The sequence below is a fragment of the Genypterus blacodes genome, unplaced genomic scaffold (assembly GCF_046128005.1).
Source record: "Genypterus blacodes isolate CSIRO-AG114 ecotype Tasmania unplaced genomic scaffold, CSIRO-AGI_Gbla_v1 ptg000057l_1, whole genome shotgun sequence".
In the NCBI taxonomy this organism is placed as follows: domain Eukaryota; kingdom Metazoa; phylum Chordata; class Actinopteri; order Ophidiiformes; family Ophidiidae; genus Genypterus; species Genypterus blacodes.
Window position 1 is genome coordinate 1880380 of NW_027466869.1, and position 27220 is coordinate 1907599.

General features: G+C 42.6%; 2 protein-coding genes across 5 annotated transcripts; both read left to right on the top strand.

Annotated features, from left to right (window-relative positions):
* Window positions 1-807: 807 nt before the first annotated feature.
* Window positions 808-15671, top strand: thrap3a (thyroid hormone receptor associated protein 3a). Of its 4 annotated transcripts, none has more exons than XM_076152612.1 (11): window positions 808-962; window positions 5374-5524; window positions 7815-8798; window positions 9314-9991; window positions 11411-11583; window positions 11750-11861; window positions 12179-12263; window positions 13328-13497; window positions 13629-13812; window positions 13929-14072; window positions 14173-15671. In XM_076152612.1, the coding sequence occupies exons 2-11, from the start codon at window positions 5397-5399 to the stop codon at window positions 14395-14397; spliced, it is 2883 nt and encodes a 960-aa protein (XP_076008727.1). In that variant the 5' UTR covers window positions 808-962; window positions 5374-5396; the 3' UTR covers window positions 14398-15671. The 4 variants fall into 4 exon arrangements, with proteins under 4 accessions (XP_076008727.1, XP_076008731.1, XP_076008728.1 ...); XM_076152616.1 differs by having other exon boundaries at window positions 13929-13989; window positions 14173-14295; XM_076152613.1 differs by lacking the exon at window positions 808-962 and adding an exon at window positions 5115-5208.
* A 1355-nt stretch (window positions 15672-17026) lies between these two features.
* On the top strand, window positions 17027-27191 carry sh3d21 (SH3 domain containing 21). Its single transcript, XM_076152567.1, has 17 exons — window positions 17027-17260; window positions 17767-17924; window positions 18011-18068; window positions 18898-19007; window positions 19701-19791; window positions 19876-19937; window positions 20035-20068; window positions 20435-20529; window positions 21109-21210; window positions 21507-21558; window positions 24033-24083; window positions 24186-24303; window positions 25256-25418; window positions 25590-25643; window positions 25737-25924; window positions 26142-26205; window positions 26332-27191. The coding sequence occupies exons 1-17, from the start codon at window positions 17257-17259 to the stop codon at window positions 26362-26364; spliced, it is 1437 nt and encodes a 478-aa protein (XP_076008682.1). The 5' UTR covers window positions 17027-17256; the 3' UTR covers window positions 26365-27191.
* Window positions 27192-27220: the final 29 nt, after the last annotated feature.

Consider the following 27220-nt stretch of genomic DNA (forward strand, 5'->3'; position numbering starts at 1 on the left):
TCCTCATGAAATGTATTCTTGGCAGGCTGGAAGACATACAATACTGGATTTAGATCACAGGCTACTAAACCTCTCCACTGAAGCACAGACACAGTACTAAAGTATGAAAAGGCAGGAATTCCTTAAACTAAGGGCTCAATTACATACAGCATTGATTGTTTAATTAATAAATACAGCAAAAAAAATGACATCAAACTCCATTGCAGGTTATACAGATGTCTGACTTTGTGGTAATTATTTTTTATACATGATCTGCTAGTATAACACCGTTTAGAAGTAAATTATACAAATACTATGCTTAGGAGGGGCTGTTTCTGCTTTTTGGTTTCATGCATGTGACATTATGACACGCACATACACACACAGTGGCCATCAACACCAACCCTGCCCTGACATTTGGCGAGAACACAACTCAAATGAAGTATCACCCGGGTAACTGTTACATCCTCTTACAATAAGATGAAGGATAGAAAAAGTATGATGTGTATGATATATGATATAACACTTTCATGGTTGGGATGTAATGCCAGGTTCAATTACCTACGTGCCACAGAGTGTGATTTGATCGCCACCAAACTCACCAGTGTGTAGACACAGACACAGCAAATCCTCGAAATATGATCATTACGCACATTTGCCCCCAGCCAGTTTCTAAGTGACGTCAATAATCTGTGACTTTATTGTGTGTGTTTTTAAATACATGAATCAGCTGAGAGTCCCTCGAAACACGCTTTGACAGACGTGGGCAAACGAGGAAGGCAGCATGAAGTAGTCACACCCCCTTTTCACTGGGCACACACACATACACACACACAAGATCTCTGTAGACACACACCATCAGCGCAGCATTTGGGATCGCAGACTACACACACGCACACACCGGGAGTCATTCCTGTGCGCGTTATTCCCACACACTGCTGCCTGAATGTGAGGTGACTTTTACGCGACGACAACGCTGACCGGTAGGTTTCATTTGTATTCGTCATTTAATCAGTAATGTGCGTCATTTGGAGGTAAAATGCGTTTTAGGAGGAGTGGAGTGGAGTGGAGTGGCAGCAGCAGCATCCTTAATAAAGCGCCACATGGGTTCAGTTTGTGCCAAATCCAAGATACTGTTGGTGATTTCTGGTGATAAAAGGAGCTCTGAGTTAAGACTGGACAAGCATTCAGTCATTGAGATGCGTTAGAGCACACAGGAGCCAGCAAATAGCATTTTAGTCATTGGCCATGATGCTCTCCTGATGACATTATTTCATCTATTAATAACATGATGAAGCTCCAGAGGGGCACCTTCTGTTACAGCGAAGACATGATCTGTCTGCCTTGTTCATGTAGTGATGTCATTTGAGCATGTTTAGTGATCAGGCTCACAAAGCAATGTGGTGTTGGTCATTGTTTATGTTTTGATTGGTCCACAGTGGTTTCTGAAGTAGAGCCAGTGGACTGACAGAGATCCTGTAACACGATGACAGAAGGATTGTTGTGATTGCAGGTTTTACCAAGTTGCCTCTCCACCTATACACAGGCACTATTGAACCTACCAAGGTCATATAACAACAAATAGGAGTTCCTGAATTGGGCTTTCTTTCCATGCTTATCTAAGGTGGGATTGTGCTCCTATGTGATTCCTGGAGAGAACATTGATGTGAGGAGAAAAAGTTTCAAGACATATTTGATTTCCTGTTGGCAACAGGACCTTGGTTGAGGTCGATCCTCTTTAACAAACACCAGCTGCCCTAAAGTACACACAAGTGCTTGAGTAGGTGTAACCATGTTTAAGTGTGACAGTGCAAATGTTGATTGATGCAACTGATATTTTATGTGATTTGGCTAGGCAGTAACTAATGATATACACAGAATACGCATAGACACTGCAGAAATGTACAACAATGCTGTAGCTCTCCATTTGTCATGGTGTTCGCCGCTGCCCAAAATAGAGTGGACCTTAAGCTGATGAGTTCCACATCAGGCTTCAACAAACGTAGTGATGACAGAAAGCCGAGAAGCATATCGCTGTGAGGATTCCTCAGTGACAAGCTGCTGTGCTATTTTCCAGACTAAAGTAGCATCTTACAAACCAGATTGCAACAATGAACCATTAAACAATGTCTCAAAATCCTAATTGTTGGTGCGAGATAATTTCAGGTGAACAATTATACAGTCTCAGACCCTCATCTGAACTCTTATATTACATATTATGTGCAAATTTGCTGTTGACATGATGATGGATGGGTTAGTTAGTAAGCTGACAGGTGTTCCAGGGAACGTTATCATGCAAATAGAAATATTTGCATTGTGTATATTAGCACATATTTCATTTGATTAGAAGACAACAAATTTGAATTGATATTAAATAGGATGTAACACTCATTAGACGAGACCAGCCAGAGAAAGTTTTCTTATGAAACCACAGCTGGCTTATCTTATCTGAAACAGCGGCGCCAGTGAAACGTGTCATTTGAAGCGTGATGAGGAAGCATGACCACATTTCGGTAACTAGACTGCACCAGTGACAGTTGCTGCGGGTGGAGGTTGGGGTACATATACATAGCAAATGTGATTCCAGCTGCCACTCTGGCATCCTGGTCTTAATGATAGAGCAGTTGATTGAGTGGATGGTTTCTGCTTGTATTCTTTCAGCTCTATATCAAGTTTCCCCACCATTGTTGATCAGAGCTGCTTTAGACATTACACAAAATAAACAGCTGATAAGGATTGCACAGCTGTCGTTCTCTGATCAGGGAACTTTTGACTGTTGGTGTGCGTGTGTGTGTGTGTGTGTGTGTGGCTGTTCTTGACCTTCTTCTACGCGACATCTATAATAATATCATACCACAGCCTGTTATTTCCATTCCTCCCTGCAACCCTTTGTTTTGTAGCATCCTACGCCTGCTCCATCTCTGTGTTACTGCTGCTCCTGCTTGTTACACTGTGGTTCAAGATCACTGGAGCATAGAACAACAACAGCAAGGAGCTCTGGTTTGGCTTAGAGGTAATTGTCTTCCCCAGATAACGACGCTGAGCATTAATTGTAACTAAGCATAAATTAGTTACAATGAAAGCTGTAGTGCTCCCCATCATCATCATCATCATCATCTCGTCCCCACTTTCAGAAATATAAAGAGAGTAGTGACAGTGAAATGTTGAAACTGTTAAACGTTAATTACAGACTAGACTTCAAATTGATTGAGGGTGGCACATTTTTTGGCACGTGAGATTAGGATTTAAAGGGATTAGATTGGGATTTGGTGGGGACTAGTCATGGAGGATAGTGAATGACAAGACGAGAAAGATGTGTGTGTCGGTCACTGCATTTGTGTGTGCACATCCAGGAGTCAGTGATGAAAGAACAAGCTTGCCGCAGCCACTTTGAGGAGGAGAAATCTCAGTGACTAAAATGTAGACCACACGCGAAGTGGACAGCTGCAGCTGGTTATCAATCGAGCGTTTAGAGTGCATCTATTGAAAAGCAAATTATACCCCTCACTGCTATCAACTCACTGCCTTACAGCAAGAGAGCATGCAGTTTAACTTATTTACATTATAGATATTTACATTGCAAGTTGGAGCCTGCCTGTGTTTCTCTGTGCAGAGAAGAATTTGTTTGTTAGGGCACCTTCAGTATTGTAGAATAGAGCACTTAATACAGTTTCTGTTCAGTGTCTTTCAGGTTTCACTGGCATATTTTTAGTCGTATGAAAATGACTGAAACACAGATGTGTTGGTTTTAGGCTTTTTATTACATTTTGGACAAGTAAGTCTGAATAATCCTTAAGAAGCAGACAAAGCCAATTCATTATGGCACATAAAACATTCAGAAAGTTGTCACAATTTATTTTACTTTACTTCTCTGCCATATGTTGGAAAGGGGCACATCTGAATAGCTTTCTCCAAATGTGCACCGTAAGCTAGATCGTGTGTGTGTGTTCAGCCTGTAACTTCAGGAAATTATGCTATAAAAGCCAAAAACAACAAGCTGCCAGGAATGAGGAGAGTGGGAAGTTCATAGAGCACAAGGAGGAGGCGGGGAACATAGGATCCATTTCAATACTCTCCAAAATAGTAGCAACTAAGGCTACACACTGGGACCACCATGTGCTTGCGTGTGCTTTTTTTTTTTTTTAAGTCCTTGTCATGTCCGCAATTTCCTCCTTCTAAAGTCTGTGAAGATGAGTCCCTTAATGAAAGATAAATCATTTGATCCCTGGCATTTGCTGCACTCTTAGGATCATATGTTACAGATAGTCTTGGATACTGGAAAGACCTGGACATGGATACTGGTAATGACTGTGGGAATATCCCAGAGGAGTTGGGACAAATACCCTGTGATGCAAAAGTGTGTGGAGGTCTTTGTGCACTGGGAATGTAGTACACAGCAGATCATTAACCGTGAACAAATATTGCTTTTGTGAGTTAATTTATCTCTAGACTGTAGTCACATCAAAAGTAAAGGATGAACATCCGGCCAGATAAACACAAGAATGTAAAAGCTCCCTAAAAAACTGTTTATTTTGCAAGAAAGAACTTCAGGCAATCTAAAGTCACCACTGACCTCAGAATTAAACCTTGAGAATAACGATTCTAATGGTTTCTGCACTTGGACAGTGAGTGTAATCGTTTCTGGGCTCAGAGTTAGAATGGCAAGAGATGGAAAACAACAAATGCAGCTTTTATGACTCAGAAATGGTTTCTTAGCTTAAATATTATAAATGTGTACTGTAATTTGTGTGATACTTAAACATCATCAGTGTACATTGTCTGGGTTTCATCAGAGCATTAAATCTGGATTAGAGCTGATTACAGCCTCAAATCGTCAATAAAGGCTTGTAGGTTTTTGTCCTTACTTGAATGGCAAAGTAAGTGAAAACTAAAATGAGCCCAAATGTTCCAGACAATGCCCAGGCACCAAACGTTTCCATCATGATGTATTTGATCTGTCCATCACTGACGTCTGACTGAAGCGATAGATTAGTGCACCTAACTATCTGACTGATCTGTTAGTTTTGTCATAGTTCCATACTTGGCTCAAAAGTGAAGTCAGATGACGGATGTGAGACTGCCCTCTATGCAAATGATCAGCGACTTAATAAAACTGGTTCTGTTTGGATGCCTCTGCAGTTTGACAGATTGCCCTCTTCCCTTTTCACAGCTGTCTTGCTTCTTTGCTCAGCTTTTTGCACGGAGATCGCTCTGAGTGCATCTCGGATGGTTCATCTCTGTTGGATATTACTTCAAGGAGATTTCCCTTTTCCTCCATTCTGATATTGATTCCGATGCTTTTTCTTGATTTACCATTGGTGCCCTTGAAAGGTCCTTATGCTTTTTTCATAAACTGTGTTCCAAATTCTGAAGCACAACTCTTCCTTGTAACAGTTTGAGGTGGGCTGGCTGCAGTGATGTCCAAATCCACAAAATCAGCCTCTAGGTCTCGGAGCCGCACGAGGTCCCGGTCCCGATCCCGCTCCACCTCTCGCTCCAGAAGTCGTTCCAGATCCAGATCCCGGTCCAGGAAATATCGTTACAGGTAGATTTCATTCTCTGAACCATTGACCCTGAAAATCTCCCAGCTGTGTTGTGTTGTATGTGAATAGTGGAGATAAAATGTATTTGTCTGTGGAGCCTTGATGGATATGATACAAACATTTACCGAGAAGGGGAGCCAGCTATTGCTTTGACCTGACAAAGCCTGTTGCCATGAAGACAAGAGCAGGTGCAACAGACAGAAAAGGTCCATCTCATTATGCACAGACGTCAACACACGCCACATCCCATGTTTCCATCCATGGCTCTCGCTCCCGGCTATCTTCCACTCAAAATCCCCTGTAAATCTGAAGTTGTCTTATGGGAGTACTGACTGTGTTGTTCAAGTCTCAGGAGTAAAAAGTCCACAGATGGCTTCTCTGTGACAGTAGGAATGTAACAACAAGCGCTCCACTGTGCTCATTGTTAGGAGCTGATCCGTTGATTTCCAGTAAGAAGACCAAGTTGTTCCTTTGCTTTAGGTGGCTGTTTCTCATGTGAACCAACAAAGCTGGTGCAGCATGTTAATGAGGTTGAGTCTAACCCAAACTCTGGAGAACATTACTTTAACCGGCGGAAATTGATGTTTGAGGAAAGGTTTAGATGGCATGCTGTTGAGCTTAAGTTCAACAGGGTGAATGTTTTGTCTATTGTGAGCTTCAAAGCAAATATAAAACACTGACGCATCCCATTGCCTACAGGCCTATCAGTACAGGCTTCGTTTTATTTGTTGGTGTGGTTATCTTCTTGCCGTTATGTTGTTCTTTTAGAAGGAAATGTGGCTGCTGTCTGCATTTTGGGCAGGATTGTTGTGGCGTGGCAATAAAATAGCGTGGCAATAAAATGGCATGGCAACACATTCCTAGCAGTGGCACGGCATGTGTTAGATAGAATCAGCAAAAACAGGTGACGTGCTTCATCCTACCTGATCTAACCCTGCTCACACACACACGGTTGGCCATTGATGCCTAAAAAGAGAACCTATCTAGTCAGAGATATAACCTATATAGCTGGCACATTGGTTATATGAAAAGCATTAAGAATTAAGAGATAAGTGCTGAAAAAGATCATTTGAATTCATTTGAGTCAGATTGTCCCTTTTTTAAAACCAGCCCTTCTAAATTGGCTGGCCAAGTCTTGTGTCTGGCAAGCATAGAGTCAATGGATCGGAGGAGTAGAATTTTTTTCCCATATGGCCCATGTGACTCGCCTCTCCATGAGAGCTGGCCAGAAGGAGATGCAGTCTGCAGCTTTCAGTATGAGTGTGCAGTGCTGCTCGCTGCGCTGCCTTGTTTAACTGCTCTGTTTTCAAATGAAATCGCGCACTAGGTGAGTTAGTTTCACTCTAATTTCATTATGTTTGAATGCATCTGGTATGGATTAGGTTACATTATGGTGTAGGTTAGCTCTGTCTATGTAGGATTTTGCTTAGAAATATACTTTGTAGTTGTTTTGCACTTTAAAATGTTGCTTTTTTCCCCTTGTCTTTCTTTAATACGTTTTATATTCAGTAAGATTTTAATGTAGGAGATGAGCTGTTTTTAGAGACTGCAAAAATACTCATAGCACGTAACGTAGCTGTACATCTAGATTAGATGTTCTACGTTGATAATCCGGAAATAGCAGAGGCTAGTTTGATTTGTGTTAATAGTGTGGTTACATAGTTAGATTGCAAAGAGAATGTATGTAAAGAACTGAATATACTTTGCAAACTGTCAAATGCACAACCTGGAGTAACACATGTAGCTTTTTGTCAGTGCAGCAGAGCCCCCATGTGGACTCCTCTGACCTCACAGCCTTGTTCCACTCTGTCCGCGCTCCTTTGTGGGTTCGTCTCAACATGACAGTTAAACATTACCATATGTTTTGCCAATTCAACATGATGTGTGCAGCGGATGCAACTGCATGTCTGTGAAACATGAGTGTCATGGTATTTTACCGTATGGCTTTTCCTTCTGTTAGGCCACTTTGATTTATTTGCAAGAAAACTAGGTGGATTGTTTCTGTCTAGATTTCTTTGTGCTCAACAAAATTTCTGTCTGCAAGTTTCTACATAAGAGTTTTCCTAATGCTGCTGCTTCTTCTTCATATACAGCAATGATGCTGCTATAATGTAAAGAGTTACTGTCTGTCTATCCAGCTGTCTGTCTATCCGTCTATCTGTCTGTGTCTGTCTGTCTGTCTGTCTGTCTGTCTGTCTGTCTGTCTGTCTGTCTGTCTGTCTGTCTGTCTGTCTATCTACCTAAACGAGGACTTTTTCTTCTTTCTCTCACTTTTGTTGCTTACTGTAACAGCCCGAGGTCTCGCTCACGGTCACGGTCAAGATCTCATTCTCCAGGTTATAACCGGGAGAAGAAATATCTGAGAGGATACCAGAACAACCGTGAGTTCCGGGGCTACCACCGTGGCTTCCGGAGGCCCTACAACTTCCGGGGCCGAGGGCGGGGCTACTTTCCACGTGGCCGCTACCAGCGTGGTGGTGGTGGTGGAGGAGGAGGAGGTGGGGGCTTTGGATATAATAATAATAACTTCCGTCCTAACTGGAAAAATTACAAACAGCAAAATCAAAAGCAGCAGCGGCAGCAGCAATACCAGCAGCAGCAGCACCCGCAGCACCAGCCGCAGCACCAGCAGCAGCAGCAGCAGCAGCAGCAGCCGCAGCAGCAGAACCATTCACGCGGACGCTCACACACCCCCAAGAAACGCTCAGGAAGCCCCCCCTCTCAGCGCCAGTCTCGCCACTCTGACCGCTCTTCCTCGTCCCCGTCCAGGCACTCTCAGCATTCTTCCTCTTCCTCGCACTCCTCCTCTCCCAAATGTAGGTCGGCCTTGGTGCAGCCTAACCTGAACTCCAAGGATTTGCAGGAGGAGCACTCTGCCTCCAAGGAGGTCCAGGGAGGAGGAGATGGGGATCCAGTGGAGCTTCATGGGGTTTTGGCAGGAGAAGCCAAAGAGGGCTCAAACTGTGGGAGAACTGAGGGGAAATGGCAGAGCCTCCCTGACTGCAGCAGCAGTCCAATGAGAGCCAATCCTCTGGAAAGCTCTCGTGTTATTGTTGGTCTGAACACCCAAACTAATAACCACTCCAGCCCCTCCCCTAAGAATGCAAATGACACCAGCAATGGCGCCCCCTATTGGCAGAAGGCATCCACTTCATGCACTACTACTAAACACCCCACACAGAAAGGTGTCTCACCTGTGCTTTCCGGCTTTGACCTCTTCTCCAACACTGAATACCTGGATGGAGACAAAGCAGCTTTCTCCATGGCCTTCAAAAAGTAAGATTGATTTTGCTTTTATTTTTCTTTCATTGTCGAAATTCTATTGTTCTACTGTTATTTTTAGACTCATTATGTATTATTAAGTGTTTTATTCCTTTTTGCTTTCACATGCACTGCTGCTGTGGGATTTGATTTGCTTTCAACTGTGGGAATGATTTGTTTCCTGACTCCTCTGATTTTTTTTCTTTTCAAAGACCACACAGTAACTTAGCCCTAGTATTTTTCCTTGGCTCTGCTTTGGAGTAAATGGTGCCTGTTGTAACAGGCTAAAATAAGACTGAGCCAGATGAGGCATTATTTTTCATTTGCCCTCCTTTTTCATCTCTTATTTCCTTTGATAATTGACTTCGCTGACATTTGTATTTCACGTGTCTTATTTGTGGACATCTTGTGAAATAATGAATTTACTATTACAAAAATTGAGTAAGTAAATTAAGTAATCATTGCATGAAGTTATATCCTGTGTTGCATGCTCTGGTGGATACAGACTTTGATCTTCTATCATTGTTTAGGTTTTTGGAGGAGCAGAGTAAAAAAACAAAACCTGCTCGGGAAAACGCCAAGAACAACGATGGGAATGATTTGGATATGGAGCAGGGGAAAGCCAATGAAAAGACACCAGGAGCCGTATCTGACTCGGTGTCACGAAAGCTCAAAGACAACACCGACGGTGAAGTCTCCCTGAGCAGCTTTTGGAAAGCCTCACCTTTTCTGTCTGGTGATGTCGAGGAAGAGGAAGGGCTGGTTATCAAGCCCCCTTCGTTTCCCCTTATCAAAGACAGGCACAATGGGGACGAGTCCTCTAAGCCAAAGAGTAAGGTCTCTCGCTCAGCCTCAGAACTGTTCGGGGGCTGCTTAGGCAAGTGGGAGAATGTAGCCTATCCACAGGTAGCGAACAGTGACCTGGACGCCATGGCTGACGAGGTGTACATGAGCCGCAAACAGGACAAAGCAGCTGCTCTGGCTGCTGCGCTTGCAAAGAGGGAGATGGCCGGAAAGCTTGAGGAACTCTCTCCAGAGAGATGTTTCAAAGCCAGGAAGATGGCAGACTCTGCCTCCGTCACACCCTCCACTCCACCGGCAAGGAGAAACTCTGACAGGGAGATGTTTATGGTCAGAGGAGAAGCCTCAAGAAAACAAGAAGCTAAATTTAATGTGAGAATGGATTTCCTCGGCGATGGTCTGACAAGGTAAGGATCTCTGATGTGGCTCTACATGTTGGAAGATGCATTATTTACTCACTAAATGTGATCTGATTTTCACCAAAGTCCCAATAACAGACAAACACAAACTGCTTAAAGTAATAACGATGAAATGAAAGCACTTGTTGGTCTTGGGTTTAAAAGTAAGTGAACCTTTGGGGTCGTTGCCCCCGAAAGCAGTGATTGGAGGTGTGGGTTGCAGAGGTTCAATTCCTGATAGGAAAGGTGCTATACGTTTGCTCTCAACACTATAGGTGTGAGTTGTATTGTACGTGTGAAGAAGAAAATCTCTTCATCTTTATTCATCATTAGAGATGATTTAAAAAGACAAATGTTCTACAAATGGAGTCAATTTAGTCCTGTTGCTACTCTCCCTATAGGAGTGGGCGTCCTGAAAAGATCCCACCAAGAGCACACTGTGCAATGATGGAGGTGATAAAGAACACAAGAGGTGTGGCAGAAGACCTGCAGAGATGTTTAAGTCTCGCTAAATTTCTCCTCATGGGTCCACTATAAGACAAACACCGAACTATCAAAGAGAGGGGGCGAGAGAGAGAGAGAGAGAGAGAGAGAGAGAGAGAGGTTCATGGAAGAACAAAATGGCAGAAACGAGCTTGCCAAAAGACCTAGGTGTACAGCTCAAGTCGGATGTTCCAAGAGGCTTGTGGGAAAATGTTGAGACAAAGATTCTACTTTTTTGCAGAAAATGCACAATCCTATCTTTGAAGGGGTGAAAAGGGGGGAGAAAGGGGGGAAAATCAGCTCTACACCAACACCAAAACCACCAAAACCAACTGTGGAGCACTGGTGGAGGGAGCTGCCCGGTTTGGCCCTCAGGACATGGACAGCTGACAATCGCAGAGGAAAATGGGAGTCAGAATTACATGAAGAAACTATCCAGGAAAATGTCAGTGTAATGATGTGTTATCGGAAGTTGAGTAGAGATTCAATGATGCAACGAGACAATGAACCCAGTCAGCCGAGTTAATCAACAACAGAAGGTTGTTGGTTTTATCAGAACAAAGCGACAGGAAACGTCAAAGGAGGACCTGCCAGGTATTGAATACAAGGTCCACACACACCAGCCCAAAGTGTAAATGAGTCAAGGACAGAAGCAGAATGTGTGTGTGTGTCATTAGGTCAGACAGACTGTGTTTGTCTGCTGTTGTTGTGACTTTGGTGAAGATCAGACCTGATTTGATGAGTAATTCATGCAGAAATGTTGGTTCCCAAGTTTATAATCTTGAAGTTGAAGATTCCACCAAAACACAGTGCCATACATTTGTTTGATCTCATCATAAAGCATATATTGTCATCATCTTCATCATCATCATCATCATCATCTTCATCATAATTGTCTTATGCATTTGTTAAAACTACAGTAATTCCCGTCTTCCTCCCTTTCAGCTCGTGTGATATTCTAGCGGAGGAGCGACAGTTGTCTCAGGATCTGGTTCAGGCCTCAAAGAAGGATCAGGAGTTCCGATCCATCTTTCAACACGTGCAGGCGCCTCAATTACACAAGAGTCCGTCCGAGCTCTTCGCTCAGCACATCGTCACCATCGTTCACCACATCAAAGGTCAGTCTCCCTCTCTTTCTGCCTCTCTCTCTCCCTCTCTCTCTTTCTCCCTCTCTCTGCCTCTCTCTCTGCCATTATTGACTGTTTGTATATTGAGATGTAAAGTGGATCAATACACAAAAGTAAAACTTAACATGAATCCTGGTCTTCCTGTGTCTCTGCGCAGCTCAGCACTTTCCATCCTCTGGAATGACTCTTAATGAGCGATTCACCTTATACCAACGGCGAGCGGCGGAGAAGGAAATGATGAAGCCGAGAAAAAGCCCAGAGATACACAGGTAGAGTCGCCTATTGAGTGACCCTTTCACCTTCAGTGTGCTGTGGCTTCACCTCCTCTTTTAGCAGCTTTCAGGTATTTCTCTCAGCTGTCCTACCTGAAAAACAACAGACTATCTTGGCTTATTTGTTCTCATGCTCAGTGGAGGTCAGTTTTGTTTTCCTGCCCATCCATCTGCGTTTATGTTTTGTATTTTAATTTGTGTCTTTGCAATAGCTGAGATCTGGATTTATCCTGCTTCGGCATTCGTGTCTCATCTCTGGATGTCTATTGAGTCACCTACGTCTGAACTGTGTTTCTCTCTTCTTCTTCTTCTAGGAGAATTGATGTTTCACCAAGTGCTTTTAAGAAACACGCTCACCTTTTTGAGGCGATGAAAAGCTCTGAGGATGGCACTTACAAGGTGACTGAACATTTTGCAGTATGAAGTATATTGGAAAACAAACAACCAGCAAGCAAGTGAGCAGAGCCAGATGCCTTTAGACTGCGCTCTCTGAAAGCCTGTGGCTGTCCTTAAAGGGAGATGCATAAAGTCTAAAAACATGCAACTACAAACTGAGGCACATTCACTTTGTTGTTTGTTATATATGGCCTCCACATGTGCTGAATGGGTTAAACTGTGGGTACAAGCCTGGCCAACGCTATTGAGTCAAATAATGTCAGAGGTCAGAAATGGAAACTCCAGTGCCCGAGCTGTTCAGAGGACTCTAAGCTGTTGTCTTCGTAAGTATTCTTTCAGAAAAATAAGGAACAGAAATAACCCAACAGCCAGCACTTTATGCACATGTGCTCATTTTTACACGCTACATCTCACATCATTTCTTTATTTATGCGCATGGAAACATAAACATCAAGGGCAATTACTACTAAAAACCTTCAATCTTCAAGCGAGGAAACTCCAATTAGCATGAACAGTCCAAGCTTCTTGTTGTTCACCACTGTTTAAAGACCATATGGAGGGTTTGACATGTTTTAGCCCGTTAAGTAGAAGTTGCCGATGATCAGATATTTCGCTACGTGTGCCGTCAAGTTTTCAGGAGTTTCAAAGTTACTCTGATCCTCCTGTGGAATAGGAGTAGAGTACACAAACTGGTTTTGAATGAACCTCTGTGTTGGCAGAGGCGTCTGGGGTGATTACAGGACGATATGAATTGATCGCGTCTCGTGAACATCTCGAATTTCAAGTGTCTACCAGTTGAGTTTCATATTCCTCTGAAATGCCTTTGGAGAGTGTTCGTCAACTTAATGGGCTAAAACACGCAAAACCACTGGTATGGTCCTTTAAGTGCGCTGGGACTCACTCCAGAATGGCTTGTGTTTAATCGTGCCAACTGGCCGTTACCCCAGGTTTCCCCCTGAAGCAAAACCCTCCCATGGAGCCTCCTGTTTAGTTTACAAACCAACTTGGCTGAACACAGACACGCTAATCCAAAGTCTGTCCACGACGCTGTGTTTTGTTTTGCTCAGGACGGCGGGGAAAAAGTGAAGGGTGACCCACTGGACCTTCGTTTGGACATTGAACGCCGCAAAAAATATTCTTCACATGATCGCAATCAGGGGAGAGATGAGGCAGAGTCCCCAGATTCTAGCACAGAGAGAACAGTGGATAAATTCTCCAAACGCCACAAGAGATCGAAGTACGTGCAACAGACATTTATCATTTCAATCCATTCACAGATAACTTGATAATGTTGCTTATTGACCTTGTGACCTGTTTGGCGTCGGGGATGTTGTTTGTGTGTGTGTGTGTGTGTGTGTGTGTCTACAGGAAAAGTCACAAGAAGCGTTCTCGCTCCAGTTCGTCCTCCTCCTCCTCATCCTCTAAATCCCAAAAAGTCGATGATTTGCCTCATGAAAAATCGGATTTCAAAGATGAAGGATTTAACAGAGCCCGACTGGGTCAAAGGGATTCTGGAGGATCTGGTGAGAGAGGGAGGCCACGCGGAGGATTTGTAAGTCGAACATACAGAGAGTGTGAGCTGTATTACTACACGCTATGTTTGTATGTATTTTGCAACGTGTTTCACCTTTATGTTGTTCTTTTTCCCCCTCATCTCAACAATTACAGCAGTTACGGATGCGTGGAAAGAGCTGGAACAAAGGGAATTATCAGGGAAACAGCTCTCATGGTAACCCTACAAACATAGCAATACACCTAAAAAATGAGGAGTGGGACCCAGAATTCACACCCAAGAGCAAAAAATACTTCTTGGTAATTTAGCTCTCATTCCTCAGTCCTGCTGATGTCATTTGTTCCCTAACGCGACATTAACCTGTTTCCCTCATCCCCCTTTTTCCCTTCTTCCTCTCAGCATGACGACAGAATCGACGAGGCGGAAGGCAAATGGACGGACGGCCGAGGGCGCGGACGTGGCGGCTTCATGCGAGGCAGAGCCAGATTCATCATCCGCAAAGCCAACGTGGACAAATGGGCCCACGACAAGTTCCAAGTCAACGGAAAACAGCGGGGCGACACGCAGGACGAGGACACGGAACAGGACCATAAAGAGACAAAAACGGACGGAGGGAATACTTGAGCAGGCAAAATGAGTCTGCCGAGAATCTTAATTGTCGTCTTTGTCCATTTAGGATCTGACTCCACCACGACAGACGGGATAAAAGTTTGAATCTGTCGTTATGAAACTTTTTTAATTTCCACTCACTATGACTTGGTACGAGCTTTTCCTACGTCAGGATACGATTTGTAACTAGTAGAATCACTGTTTGCTGGTGAAATGCTGTGTCAATTTTCTCGCTTCCACGCTAAATTGCATTCACTTTGCATTATTGTGACATTAACGCGTTCCTTAAAGGGACGATTTTAAATACTCTTACGGCACTTTTGAAGTAGAGATAGAGTCTAATGTGTGGCCTTAGACCTGATGCATTATCACACATTAAATGCGTTGGAAATTAAATTTAAAGATGCATTTAAGTTAGGCAGACATGCGTTAGAGTGTAGCTGTGTTTTTCTGATCTTGGTACTATATTTAGATGATAGTGATGTCATTAGCCGCCCTACAAACCACCCTGATCTGACAAAAAGGGACCAAACTGTATAGGGTCAAAGGTTATGCTTTGCAGTCATAGATTCTACGACACAGATCTAGTCCCTGGGAGCACAGGTTGTTAATTTAAAGGTAAACATAGGAGCTAATTAAAGATTTAAACAGTTTGCCATCAGAGATTTCTATATTTTGAGATAGCTGGAGTTAATTATCAATGTACAATTTTGGTTATAATTGTAAGTATGCAAGTTTTTCCTCCAAAGACATTTAATGTTTTTGTACCTGCTTAGATGAATAGTTAAAAAATAAATAAACAGCACATGCAGGATTTTGGGCTTTTGTATGTAATTTCATGTTTTTGCAAAGAATTTCTGATGTGATTTTATTTGTTGTTTGCAAACATTTCTCCTGTTACGACGATGATTTAAATGAGTCGTGAACATTGTGTGCCACTGTGTTGACATTGTGATAATAGAGGCTCGAAGATAGAAGTTGTCTAGTCGGTAAGGTTGTAAGAATAGAATCAAACACTTGGTTAATGAAGGGAGAATACAGTTGTTGAACTGGTATAATTGGAACTTTAATTAGTCTGGGACTAGCCTTAATATATTTTGGGAAATAGCCCAAAATGTTGTACACATTTTTGTGCCCTGCTGTGGGTGCACTGTTCTTATTTGTGCAGTACAGGCATACAGAACATTTAACTGTTTAAAGACTACCTGATTAGGCAATTATGCTTTATAAAATATGTGTTGTTGCAGATTTTTCTTAGAAGATTGTAAATTAAACACAAACTGATTACATTCACGTTTGTGGTGTCCTTTATTTCCCTCCTGGCTTATGAGATATAAGGCATCTTTCTTATCATGATTCTACGCTTCTGGTGTTAATTCCTGAGGTGATGATGATAAGGAGCCCGGCTGTCACAAGTTTTCACAGTGTGTCACTCCAAATGACTAAACATCACAAGACAACATGGGGACAACTGGGCTTGTAAGTTTCAGCTCAGTTTCACTTCTTTAGTCGGATATTCTCACATACAGCAATAAAGCCAAAGCCTTGACTGACGTGACCTCTCGTGAACCCATGACCATAAACACTGTTTATCCTCCGGGGGGGGTGTTAGCTCTCCACATCTATTCACCCAGTTCACGAATGCACCTGCAGCGGAAATCAGAGCAAATATAATTTACATGGAAGAGGTTTCGTATATCTCTGCCTGTCTTGGTTTCAGGGCAAAATAACTCATTTGTATTCAACAGGGAGCTCCAGAATGTTTGTCAGTCGCTGCAGCTTTTCTCGATTCCTCAATCATTTAAATTCAATTATTTACCTCATTACTGAGCAAAAACCCAGTTTAGAAAGTGGCATATCTGGATTAGGAGCGCTTGCATTTGTTGTTGTCAATCTTTATACTGTATGCGTCTCACACTGCGTTTCTCTGAGGTAGTTGTACCACATCAACAAAGAGTGTCTTAAAAACAAGGCAGGTGTGACATTTTGAAAGGTTTGGATCGTGACTGATACGCTAATATTTAATAACGCGGAAGCGATATTGTCTTACGATAAGATAATCTTGTATGTTTCCTTTCTGTCTTCTTTTCAGGCGCATGAGGGTTTTGAAGTTCAGTCAAGCATGTTGTTATTCTGCTTTCAGTCAAAGACATTTCTATAAATTACACAACTCTGTCTCAAGGGGCGTGCACTGACAGGCAACAATACACACACACACGCGCACACACACACACACACACACACACACACACACACACACACACACACACACACACACACACACAAATGCACACATAAATACACACACACACACACACACACACACACACACACACACACACACACACACACTGCTTCCATCTGCATTAAACTTGTCAGCGACTTTATCTGTAGGTATTTTTGATGACCTAATGAGGATTCTGACTTTCTGCTTAATAATATTAATTTACTTAATAAATTATGTTATTGTTGATATTTATTTTTATGGTCTTACTCATCATCTTATGTGAGGTGTATTATGAGCTGTGTTCCATTCTAAACCTGCTTTACCTGTTTCTCTCTCCTTCTCACTCTCCCTCCCTCCTCTCTCTCTCTCTCTCTCTCTCTCTCTCTCTCTCTCTCTCTCTCTCTCTCTCTCTCTCTCTGCCTCGCTCGCCTTGCTGGTGACTTGCATTGACTTGCCTCAGGAAAAGTTGCTCAATGTTAATGTTTGTCAAGCAGGAAGAAGAAGGGCCCAGGCAGCCATATCTCCCTGTGCTGTGGCAAGACTACCAGACAAGTAGACACTTTCACTTCTCATTCTCCGTCTCTTTTATTGCTTTCTGAAGGGACTAAGTCACACATTCGCGTCTGAGGGAGAGAGAGACGGAGACCATGGGTGAGTCAGGATTATCTTTTAGTTTTTGTGATACATAGAATTTCTGGATTTCTTGTTTTATTCCCAACGGCTCCCTGTAAGGAGAGTGACAGAGGGTTTTATGGTAAAACGTGGAGTGAACTGCTCAGTCAGGATGCGAGCATTCCATTGCATATGTTTGCATACAGCGTAATGCTTTTGTGTTTTCTGAGAACAGGCATCATTTGTTGTTGTTTTTTGTCACTATCTAGAGGTTTTGCATGTGTCATGAGTGCTGGAAAGCGTAATGTAAATGCTGATTGGTTTATCTTTGATAATGTTGTTTACATACTGTGTTTAACAGAAATAGGAACAGAAGCCAATATGCTTTATCTGCAATCTATTTTCACCCACATCCATGCTTTTGCACGCCTGCTCTAAGGGCCATTTTGGGGTTTAAAATGTCAGGACGGATCAATTGTGAGGCAAACATACCAGCAATGGCACAAAGAAAGTAATTTTCTGCCCCATTTACGGATCCACTGCAGAGGTGCTGGTGCTGATCGACTTGGAGGGCACTGAGGCAGACGAGTTGACCCTGAAGGCGGGAGATGTGATCAAGAACGTCACCATGGCCAGTGAGGAGGGATGGATGGAGGGGGAGCTGAGGGGCAAGAGAGGCATCTTCCCCAAGAACTTTGTCAAGGTCTGTTCTGTCCTGTGCTGTGTGATGTCATGTGGCGATGTTTGTTCACGTTTGTTCAAAATGTCACTTTTTGCTTGTCATTACAGGAAGTTCCAGTGTATCTGACAGGCGACAGCAACAGGGAACCACGAAGCATAAGGAAACGTATGAATCTATTTAACATTTATCAGCTAGAAAGCATCTGCACATTTTCCACATGAACTCTTCAGCAGAGGTGATGTAATGCAGTCATTTCACGTGGGAATATAGTCAGTTTAGACAAAATGTTGGAGACCTTTTCAAATGAGTGTTTACGGGTTCCATCTACATAAAGGCTCTGTGTATTGCGACCATTTGTTGTTGTGAACAGTCTTTGTAAGTTTCATTGTCAATTCAATTCTTTCAATTCTTCTATTAGAGATTATAATGAAATGAATTAAACTGGTTGAACAGGTGTATCGTTTAGTACAATCAGTCATTCGGAGTTTCAACCAAGCAGAGCTGATCAATCAAAACGGACTATTTGAACCTTTTAAATGTAATTTTAGTGGAATATGAGCAGCCTCCACCCACCTGACGCGTCGCTGAAGTAACAACAATAAATACAGAAGATATCTGACATCTCTTAAATGCTATTCTACATGTTTGCTTTGCTGTTATAAATCACTGAGATATAAGATTTATTGTCAAAAGACTTAAGATTGTGTTCTCAGCCAGACAGTGCAGCGATCAAGCTGACCTTAAATATATGTGTCTTACTTCCTTACCACACCAAACTTAATTACAATGTGACGAAATGGAGCAGATGTAAACAGTCTTTTGACCTTTGAGGGATTAGATGTGTTAGAAACATCAATGAAGCCCAAATGCTTTGTAGGTTGAGCAGTATTGTGTTGAGACTCTATGTCTTCTATCCAGCTGAACTCTCTCTTAGTACAGTGTTTAAACTTTACATCTGTCCGTTGATGTGGCTGCTGGTTCTTTGTCTCTTCAGCAAAGACCGTCAAAACGGCCAGGAAATGCGAGGTGGCGTTTGCCTACAGCCCGCTGAATGAGGATGAGCTGGAGCTGGTTGTTGGGGAAACGGTAGACATCATTAATGAGGTAGAGTTCTTTTTTTTCTAGATTGCTGCTCAGATGCTTCAATAAACACACAGTCAGATAAAAAGAGAAATAACTACACACTCACTGACATACTGTGCTTAACACACACATTTAAGATGGTGCAAGGTCATTTTATCCTTCAAAAAGCCTGAAAATATCAAACACATCAGCAATTGTGTCTCCTGTTTTGGGATATACTTCACACTTCTTGAATTTGTATCATTTATTTTTCACCAAAACTGCTGAAAATATGAATCAATATAAGTAAAATAGTGTCAAGTCAAATAAGAATAATGCAAATAAAACATTTTCACTGTGATTGACTTGGCAATGAGCACGACACCTCGCACAATGGCTGGGTGAAGTTGAGCATGATGACGAATGTATGAAAATGAAGGCAATCAAGGCTTTCCATGATGGTGTGTACTTAGGCAATCTTCCCTGGGTAAATAAAGGAGGTTTTTCATAAGCTAACCATTGATTGCAGTGTTGTATTACCATGTCTTTATGTGTGGCTCCCAGGCTGGCAAAGAGCTTTCCCACACACAGGAGTACTATGCAAGTGAACTGATCTGAATGTTCTGAGTGTTCATGTAATCAGAGGACAGAAACACACTGTATTTGTGGAAAATATACGTCTGTACCTTGTTTATGCTTCAAAGAGTTCCTTTTTGTCTGTTTTTAATGGGACAGATAGAAGATGGATGGTGGATGGGGGTAAGAAGAGGCAAAGTGGGAGCATTTCCATCCAATTTCGTCAAAGAAATCTTTGTTTCCCCTAAAGGTTGGTTACAGAAACTTATCTTGATTTGCGGCATTATTCCTGCAGTCTAAACTAATATTATTGACATGACTATGTTTTTTGCAGATGGCAAACACAGTGATGCGAAATCAAGGCCCAAACTGGCAGATGCAGTGTTCAGTAAGGAGGTGGGCAATTCAGAAAGGAGTTTTTCATAAATCTGTGTGGATCCTTTGCTTTCTTTTTGACTTTGTGCTTTTTGTTCTTGCTCCTGTAATGACGCAGCAAAGAGCAAGTGTGAGGAACAAAACACGAAAAGGTGAGTTGGCCGGGTTCTCCTTATTACATCATCATCTTATATGAGTAGAACAATTGTTGTTTCAGAAATACAAGCATATTGTCAAGCAGGTACTACGTGTCAACAGTTCAACCAGTACTTAAACGCATCATCAGCATGTGACAGGTGATTCCTGTTCAGAGGTTATGGGTGTGGTCATCCAGTATCACTATATCTCAATGTTAGTGATGCATCATAATGCATGACCTATTCAAGATAAAGGTTTTACAGCTTTCCCATCAGTTATTCATCTTTTGTCTTGGTGGGAATTCTTCCTGTACATTCCTGAAACCTTCTTTTATTGCTCTCGGTTGTGTCATAATTGTAAACACATTCACGTCTCCATAGTGACAGAATGCTGCCAAGTCATGTTCGACTACAAAGCCCAGGCAGAGGACGAGCTGGATTTGAAAAAAGGAGAAATTGTGATCATTCTCAAGAAGGTTTGAACACATTCTTCGTTGTTTTGTTCTTATTTTCTACATTTGTTTCTCATGCTGTCAGAGCAGATAATCCCCCAGATGACATTTCTTTTCTTTCAGATTGGTTTCAGGTGTTGAATAGGAATCTGTCATTCATCCTGCCAAACCAGTTGTGTTATGAAATATGTTAAATGACTGAAAATGCTTGCAAGAGATGAAGAAACAGTCTGTTTTTGTTCAGTTTTAGGTTTTAGTCTTTGGTCTTAACCTTATGTAAAAGCCTTGTGTGTAACGTGTGTGTGTGATTCTGTCTGAATCTCCACCTGCTGTTGTCTTGGCAGAGGCTCAAACACTTCCATGCCACAAACTTGCACACGGTACTAACAAGTTGGGAGATTTCAGAAGTGGACAGAATATCAAAAAGCAACATAACCAAACAAAATCAATGCCCCCCAGGGCAGAAATGGTCTGATTATACACTCATGGGATAGCTTTGATGATAAATCCACGTTTTGACCTCCTCCTAACCTCTCCTTTCGCGTCCCTGTGGACATTTTGGTCTTTGAGGTTTTAATGTGGCTGTTTAATCTCCCTGTGAAGGATGCAGAGGATGACGGCTGGTGGGAGGGAGAGCTTAACGGACGCTGCGGCTTCTTTCCGGACAACTTTGTCATGGCGATACCGCCGATGGATAATTTGCAAGTGAGTGGACCTGACGCATTATCCAAAGAACATCCTGGACTCAAACCCTGGAAATGCCTCATAGAAATCAATATTTTCTATGGAATGCTTCAAATCCTTTCAGATATTCTGTTGTTGATGCTTCAATAATGGAGCGACGAGTGACTCAGGTTTGTCTCTGACGTCTTATTTTGGACTTACTCACTGAAAATCCCCTCAGTGGAAAGAGTGTGTAGAAAAGAGATGTTCTCTGTGCACAAGGAAGGAAAACGTACTTGCCACCCTGTTCAAGTTTTCCATATCTCCTCCTCCTCCAGTCTGGCACTGCAACCCTCCCGCCCGCCCGCAAAGACAGCAAGAAACACTTAGGTAAGATGTCTGTGTGTGTGTGTGTGTGTGTGTGTGTGTGTGTGTGTGTGTGTGTGTGTGTGTGTTGTGTTGTGTTATTCAAATAAAGCAGCAGGACAAGATCTGAGACAACTTTGGACAAAAGGCTTTGTGACATCACAGCGCTACAGGCTTCATGTCGTAGACGGTGTGACTCATGACTGCTGGCTGCACTGCTGCTGTCTAGATGGACTTAGTAGACTTTTTACTTTCTTTTCAAGCTATTTCAGGTTGGAGATGCACTTGAATTCACACACACTGATTCACAGGATGTTTTGGCTACACTGTCTCTTTAAGGCCCTCTCTCAAGAAATAAACTCTCTGCTCTGATTGGCCAGTCGTGACATGGCAAAGAGGCAGGTCGTGGCACTTGTTTGTTTTGGCAGCAAAGTGGGGCAGTCCCGAAATCTGATTCCTTTTTAGGGGTTTATGGTTAATCAGCCTGAGCTTACAACCGATGCATTCGTGTAACATTTCGATGTCGCATGATACCGACTGTCCAATCATGTCTTTGTTGACAGAACAAAGGTGTGAAAAAAGTTAAGCGTGTTGGCCAAACATTTGCTTGCCGGCCAATCCCATGATTATGCATACAGACAAACTCTACACAAAGATAAAGGACTTAGTGAAGGATGTGCTGGATGTGTGAACTTCAAACTTTCGTTTGTCATGTTTGACGATGCTCAACACACACACACACGCACACACACACGCACACACACACGCACACACACATGCACACACACACACACACACACCCACACACACACTTGTCTATCATAAATCGAAAAACTCGAGCACATCAAATATGGCGGTGGATTTTATAATAACAATTCAACATAGCCAAACTTGACTTATTGAGGTCACCTATCAGGTCCCTCTGTTAGTGTATTGACACAGTTGTTGTTGCTTAGCGGAGAGAATGTACGTACGAAAACCCTCCGAATGAAACCGAAGGAAGTACAAATTCAAACTTCAAACCAAACAGGATGTGGCATATAGGCTCAGTGATTCCATATGCTGACTCCATATGTTTAGCAAGGAATCATTGATGTATCAACTGTATCAAATTCAGCTCCCAGCCTTTTCAGACAATCATGGCACATTCAGGGCACATCACTCCAAACTAAGGATGGATAGATGGAGATCGCTTTTGAATTTGCTTGCCTTGATTTGGTCATTCAGAGAGATGAACCGAGGCAAAGGAAACTATCTTCTGTCTCCCCACCTTATTTTCATTGCAGCACTTAATCAAAACTGTAAAATTCACAAGAATGTCACAGGAAGTCTATGCTCGGATGAGGGTGGGGGCGGTGAGGCCGGTCATATGACCTGGTTCAGGAGTCTTGGAGGAAGCGGCGCGGCGGGGAGGGGGAGGGGGTGTGTAGAGCCCTGTCACAGAGATTTTCACAACCAGCCGAGGAAGCAGCACTGTAGCCACTGCTGTGTGGAGAGTTTGCCTGAGAGGGAATGTTACACAATGCTATGAACACACAAGGTAGGCTTCCTGTATGCTCATTTTCAGCTCTGACTTCAGTGTTTTGAATGCTATGCAAAGTGATGTGCACCTTTTCTTAAGGGCTATGCATTTGTGCAGTGCTGCCTCCAAGATTTAAGCTCATATTTATCCAGCAGGAGTGTTGCCAGGTTTCTCAACCTCCCCCATTTCAAGTAATCTCTTGATTTGCATTTGCAAATAGGTAACAAGGTCTATAATCTCTCCTCCACTTCAGCGAAAGCATTATCACATGAGCAGCGACTATCTCGGTCTCCCAAGCAAAGCTCGCTCGGGGACATCTTTCCTTTTTTCTGTCAACTGTGCCACAGTGTTGGTCCCTGAAGATCTTGGTGAGACCTTTGGGAGCTGTAGTTTGGATCCTATTGGATACAGCTGCTATTGTCTGTGACCCGGTCTGCTCCAGTGATCTGAAGTGCTTCGCAGCTTCCCAGGCAATCGTTCTTCAACTGGATTACAGTTTAATTAAGTATGATTAGGATTTATTCCCAAGCACGTTACACCGTTATGCTCGCTGGGACACGCGCAAGGAAGTTTTTCTTTCCAACTATTAAAACATTTTGCCTGAAGCTTTTGGCGGCAGTGATATATTGTTCTTCTCAGTCATGTCATGTGAATTATTTGGCACAGACAAAGCTTTATAACGTTGTTTACAATGCAATACACGTGTGCAAACTAACTTTTATTTATCCAAGGAATGTTTGCAGAGCACGCTTGCTCTGTATCGGCTACACATTCATATTGTCAGACATGTTGAAGCCTGGGACCTGGCCTGTGTAGGGGGCAGTAAAAGAAAGAAGAAGCATCTTGAATTTTGAATTCTGGCCCACAGCCTCATTTTGACAGTAATCATGCTATAATGTGGGAAAGGTCAGATACAACACTGCTGTTTCAATGTCAAAGTTAACGTTACGGTCATTCTTTCTTTCCCTTTCTGCAGTGAAGCCAGAGGCCTCAGCCATGGAGAAAGGCGCTCCAGCAAAGACTAAAGGTACAAAAAGACATCGGTTTGGATTGTAATTGCAAAACTACAGAGTCACATTCTTCTTTCTGAATAATGTTGGTGAGTGATTTTACTGGATTGATTTAACAGATGATAAACCAGAGATGAAGGACTTGAGAAGTAATCCTCCAACCAAAGTCAAGCTGCCAGCCCTGATCAAACCGAGCCCTCCTCCCGTCAAAGACAAACCAAACAAGGTCGTGCCAAAGTAAGTGATGCCAGCACCTCGGATGTGTTAGTACAGCTCCAGTTCCCTAATGCCTAATGTCTCCTGATATTTATACATTTATGCTTCCCTATTATAGTCTGTCTCCTGCATCAAAAAGAACAATTAGAACACCCCCAGTGAAACTTGAATAGTGATTCAAGTCGTGCCCTTTCTAATGACAAAAGCAAAGAGGCCTTTAGAAAACGTCAGGAACACTTTCTCCTTTTTGGTCTGACGTCGGGAGTTAAAGAGTTTGGTTGCTGCCACTGGTTGCCATGGCATCCTTATAGAAGAATGCCAGGATACTTATGATATTTAGTGGTGCAGTGGAAACTCTGGGATGAGTCAGATCGGGCCTAAACACATGAGAGCAGCCCATTTCCTGTTTCCTGAGTGAACACACACACAAACTGACACACACATGCACATGCACCAGGCGTCTGAGTGAGAAAACAAAAAGCTCCTGTCTTAAGGTGCTGCTAACACAATCTGCTGTGAAGTCATTTGGAAGGGATACGTTTCCAAATTCTTTAAAATCATCCTTAGTGTTTACACAAGCTTCATATTCCAGGTCTTTATTTTTAAAGACCTGGAATATCATCACATCAGATCGAATCAACATGTTACAACATGTTACTGAGGCTGAGATGTTCTTCCAGTGGAGAACTGGCATCGTTTGTTAAATCAGCCTTATAGAAACATGTTAGGCTGCCATGTGCTGCACCTGCACCAAAAACCCAAAGCGCCTAGGAAACCATAAACCACATTGAAAGGGTGTGTGTGGTTGTGTATGAGAGAGAGTGTGTGAACAGCCCGAGACAGAGGGAATATATTCAGAATGAACTCTTCTGATGGTGCTCACTGTATTCTCAATAAGATATGTTTGTTATTATAGAAAAACTATTTTATCGTATTACAACAAATACTTTAAAATGACACTTTTTCACACTAGAACCAATGGTGATCAGTCTGCCGTCTCACCAAAACAACAAGAGGAGAAAGAACCGGACCAGTTTGATGGAGTGGAGGCGACTGAAAAACTGAGCCACCCCACAGCCAACAGAGCCAAACCCCCACAGAGGAGACCACCATCGGGTCTGGTCACCGGGGCTCAAGTAGGTCCACTGAAGCGACAGAACGAGATTATAATGACTTGAGTTTTGAATTGTGGTCAAAGTTGTAAATGAATAACTATAGAGATGCAGCCAGTAAGACAAATCAAAACAAACTCATAGGTCAGAGGTCATGAAGTCAGAAGTGGATCAATGCCTGTTCCTCTTCCTCAGGGTCAGGGTGGCACCGACCAGACAGAATCAGAATTAACACCACAAAAGTCCCAGGTTAGTGAGCTTGATTGATTTCTTTGAATGCAAATGACATCTTGATTTGATAAAAGCTGTGCATTATAGAGCAACTCTTGAATGACTTTGCAGGGTACAGAAAATGTTTCGCCCTCACCTGCACCTCCGGCAAAGACGACTCCTGCTGTACCATCAGCACCACCCAAAGTGATGGTGGATGGCCGAGCTTTGACCCAGAAGGAAGAACCGACTTTAGAAAACTTGCAGGCTGAGATCAAGGAGCTGCGGTTGGTTCTGGAGCTGCTGCAGACACGAGAAGAGTGAGTCGGATGTCAGAATATAATGACTTCAGCAGATTGATGCATACTGTGTTTCCTGACAGAAATGGTGCAGAATCCCCTTCCTCTGCACACGAGAGAGACACATCAACATTTGAGAGAGAAATCTTCTGTTGTGAACTCACTCTTGACAAACAGCGTGTGACGTTAACATATTTATTAAATCTACTCTTCGTCTTTTTTAATCTCCTCTCATCAGGCGAGACATGCAGGAAATGAAAGAAGAACTGCAAGAGGAAAGAAACAAACGAATGGCACTGCAGGTCAGTAAAGCATGCGCTCATCCTCTCTGCCTGCTCCATCACAACAAAGAATGAGCAGGGCTGTGGGGGGGAAGATCCTCATTGCCGTGTGATTTATTATGATCAAAATGTGTTTTCCCCACACAGGAGGAAGTACAGGCTTTGAGGATGAAGCATTGATCCCTGCACACACTGAAGAGTACACCTGGGCTTTGAACTGCAAATGTACACAAGATGAACTCATGAATTTTTCGGAGAGTAAAAGAAGAGAGAAAGGAGACAAGCGAGGTCTCCCTCTCTTTCTCTCTTCAAACACACGAGCAGGGGCCCGGGTAGAACTCAGCAACAAGACGCTCCAGTTCTCCACAAGAAAGTGTGACATAGAATCAAACGTAATCAGATAAGGAATGGATCCTTAGAAGACGTTTGAATTCATTATGTGCACTTAAATTTATACATATGAATGCTGGAAATCGTAATTGGCCCTGCATGGGTTGCATTTGGTCAATAATCTGTTTTACTTAAAGGTTTACTCAAGTTGCCTTTTACTATTTTATGTTTAAAATTTACAAACCTGCTGGGATAATTTGTAATATATGGGATCTGTACATAGGAGGAGATTTTGTGATTCTTTTGTAATGGACTTAAATGGAATTTTCAGCAATCCAAAGTGACTTTGTTACTAGAATGTTAATAACCGAAACTACTGTTTACAAACTATTTTATCAGAGAATTTGTACACAAGAATGCAATACCCAATGATTCCACTAGAGAGCAGTGTATGTCCATGTTTCTACTTAAAGAGCAGTATAAACACTTCCAGTGGACTCTGGATTGAAAGAGGGGAACTGTTGTTTACTCATTCAGAAAAAACAATTATGTGTAATGTGTAATATGTCACTGACAAGAGTTAATGTTTTCAGATGTGATATTTGAACGAATGACTGATGTTGTGAGTACAATCTTTAATCACAAATGTTCACATACATTTTCTGATTACAGAATTTGATTTGTCTGTGATTTCGAAAATGTGTTA

Bases quoted from the DNA above. Each gene is read 5' to 3' on its own strand.
- thrap3a (XM_076152612.1), top strand. From the start codon at position 5,397: ATGTCCAAATCCACAAAATCAGCCTCTAGGTCTCGGAGCCGCACGAGG. The intron at 5,525-7,814 runs GTAGATTTCATT...TTACTGTAACAG, and splicing joins TCCAGGAAATATCGTTACAG to CCCGAGGTCTCGCTCACGGT. The intron at 11,862-12,178 runs GTAGAGTCGCCT...TTCTTCTTCTAG, and splicing joins AAAAGCCCAGAGATACACAG to GAGAATTGATGTTTCACCAA.
- sh3d21 (XM_076152567.1), top strand. The intron at 19,008-19,700 runs GTAGAGTTCTTT...TTAATGGGACAG, and splicing joins CGGTAGACATCATTAATGAG to ATAGAAGATGGATGGTGGAT. The intron at 21,211-21,506 runs GTGAGTGGACCT...CTCCTCCTCCAG, and splicing joins CGCCGATGGATAATTTGCAA to TCTGGCACTGCAACCCTCCC.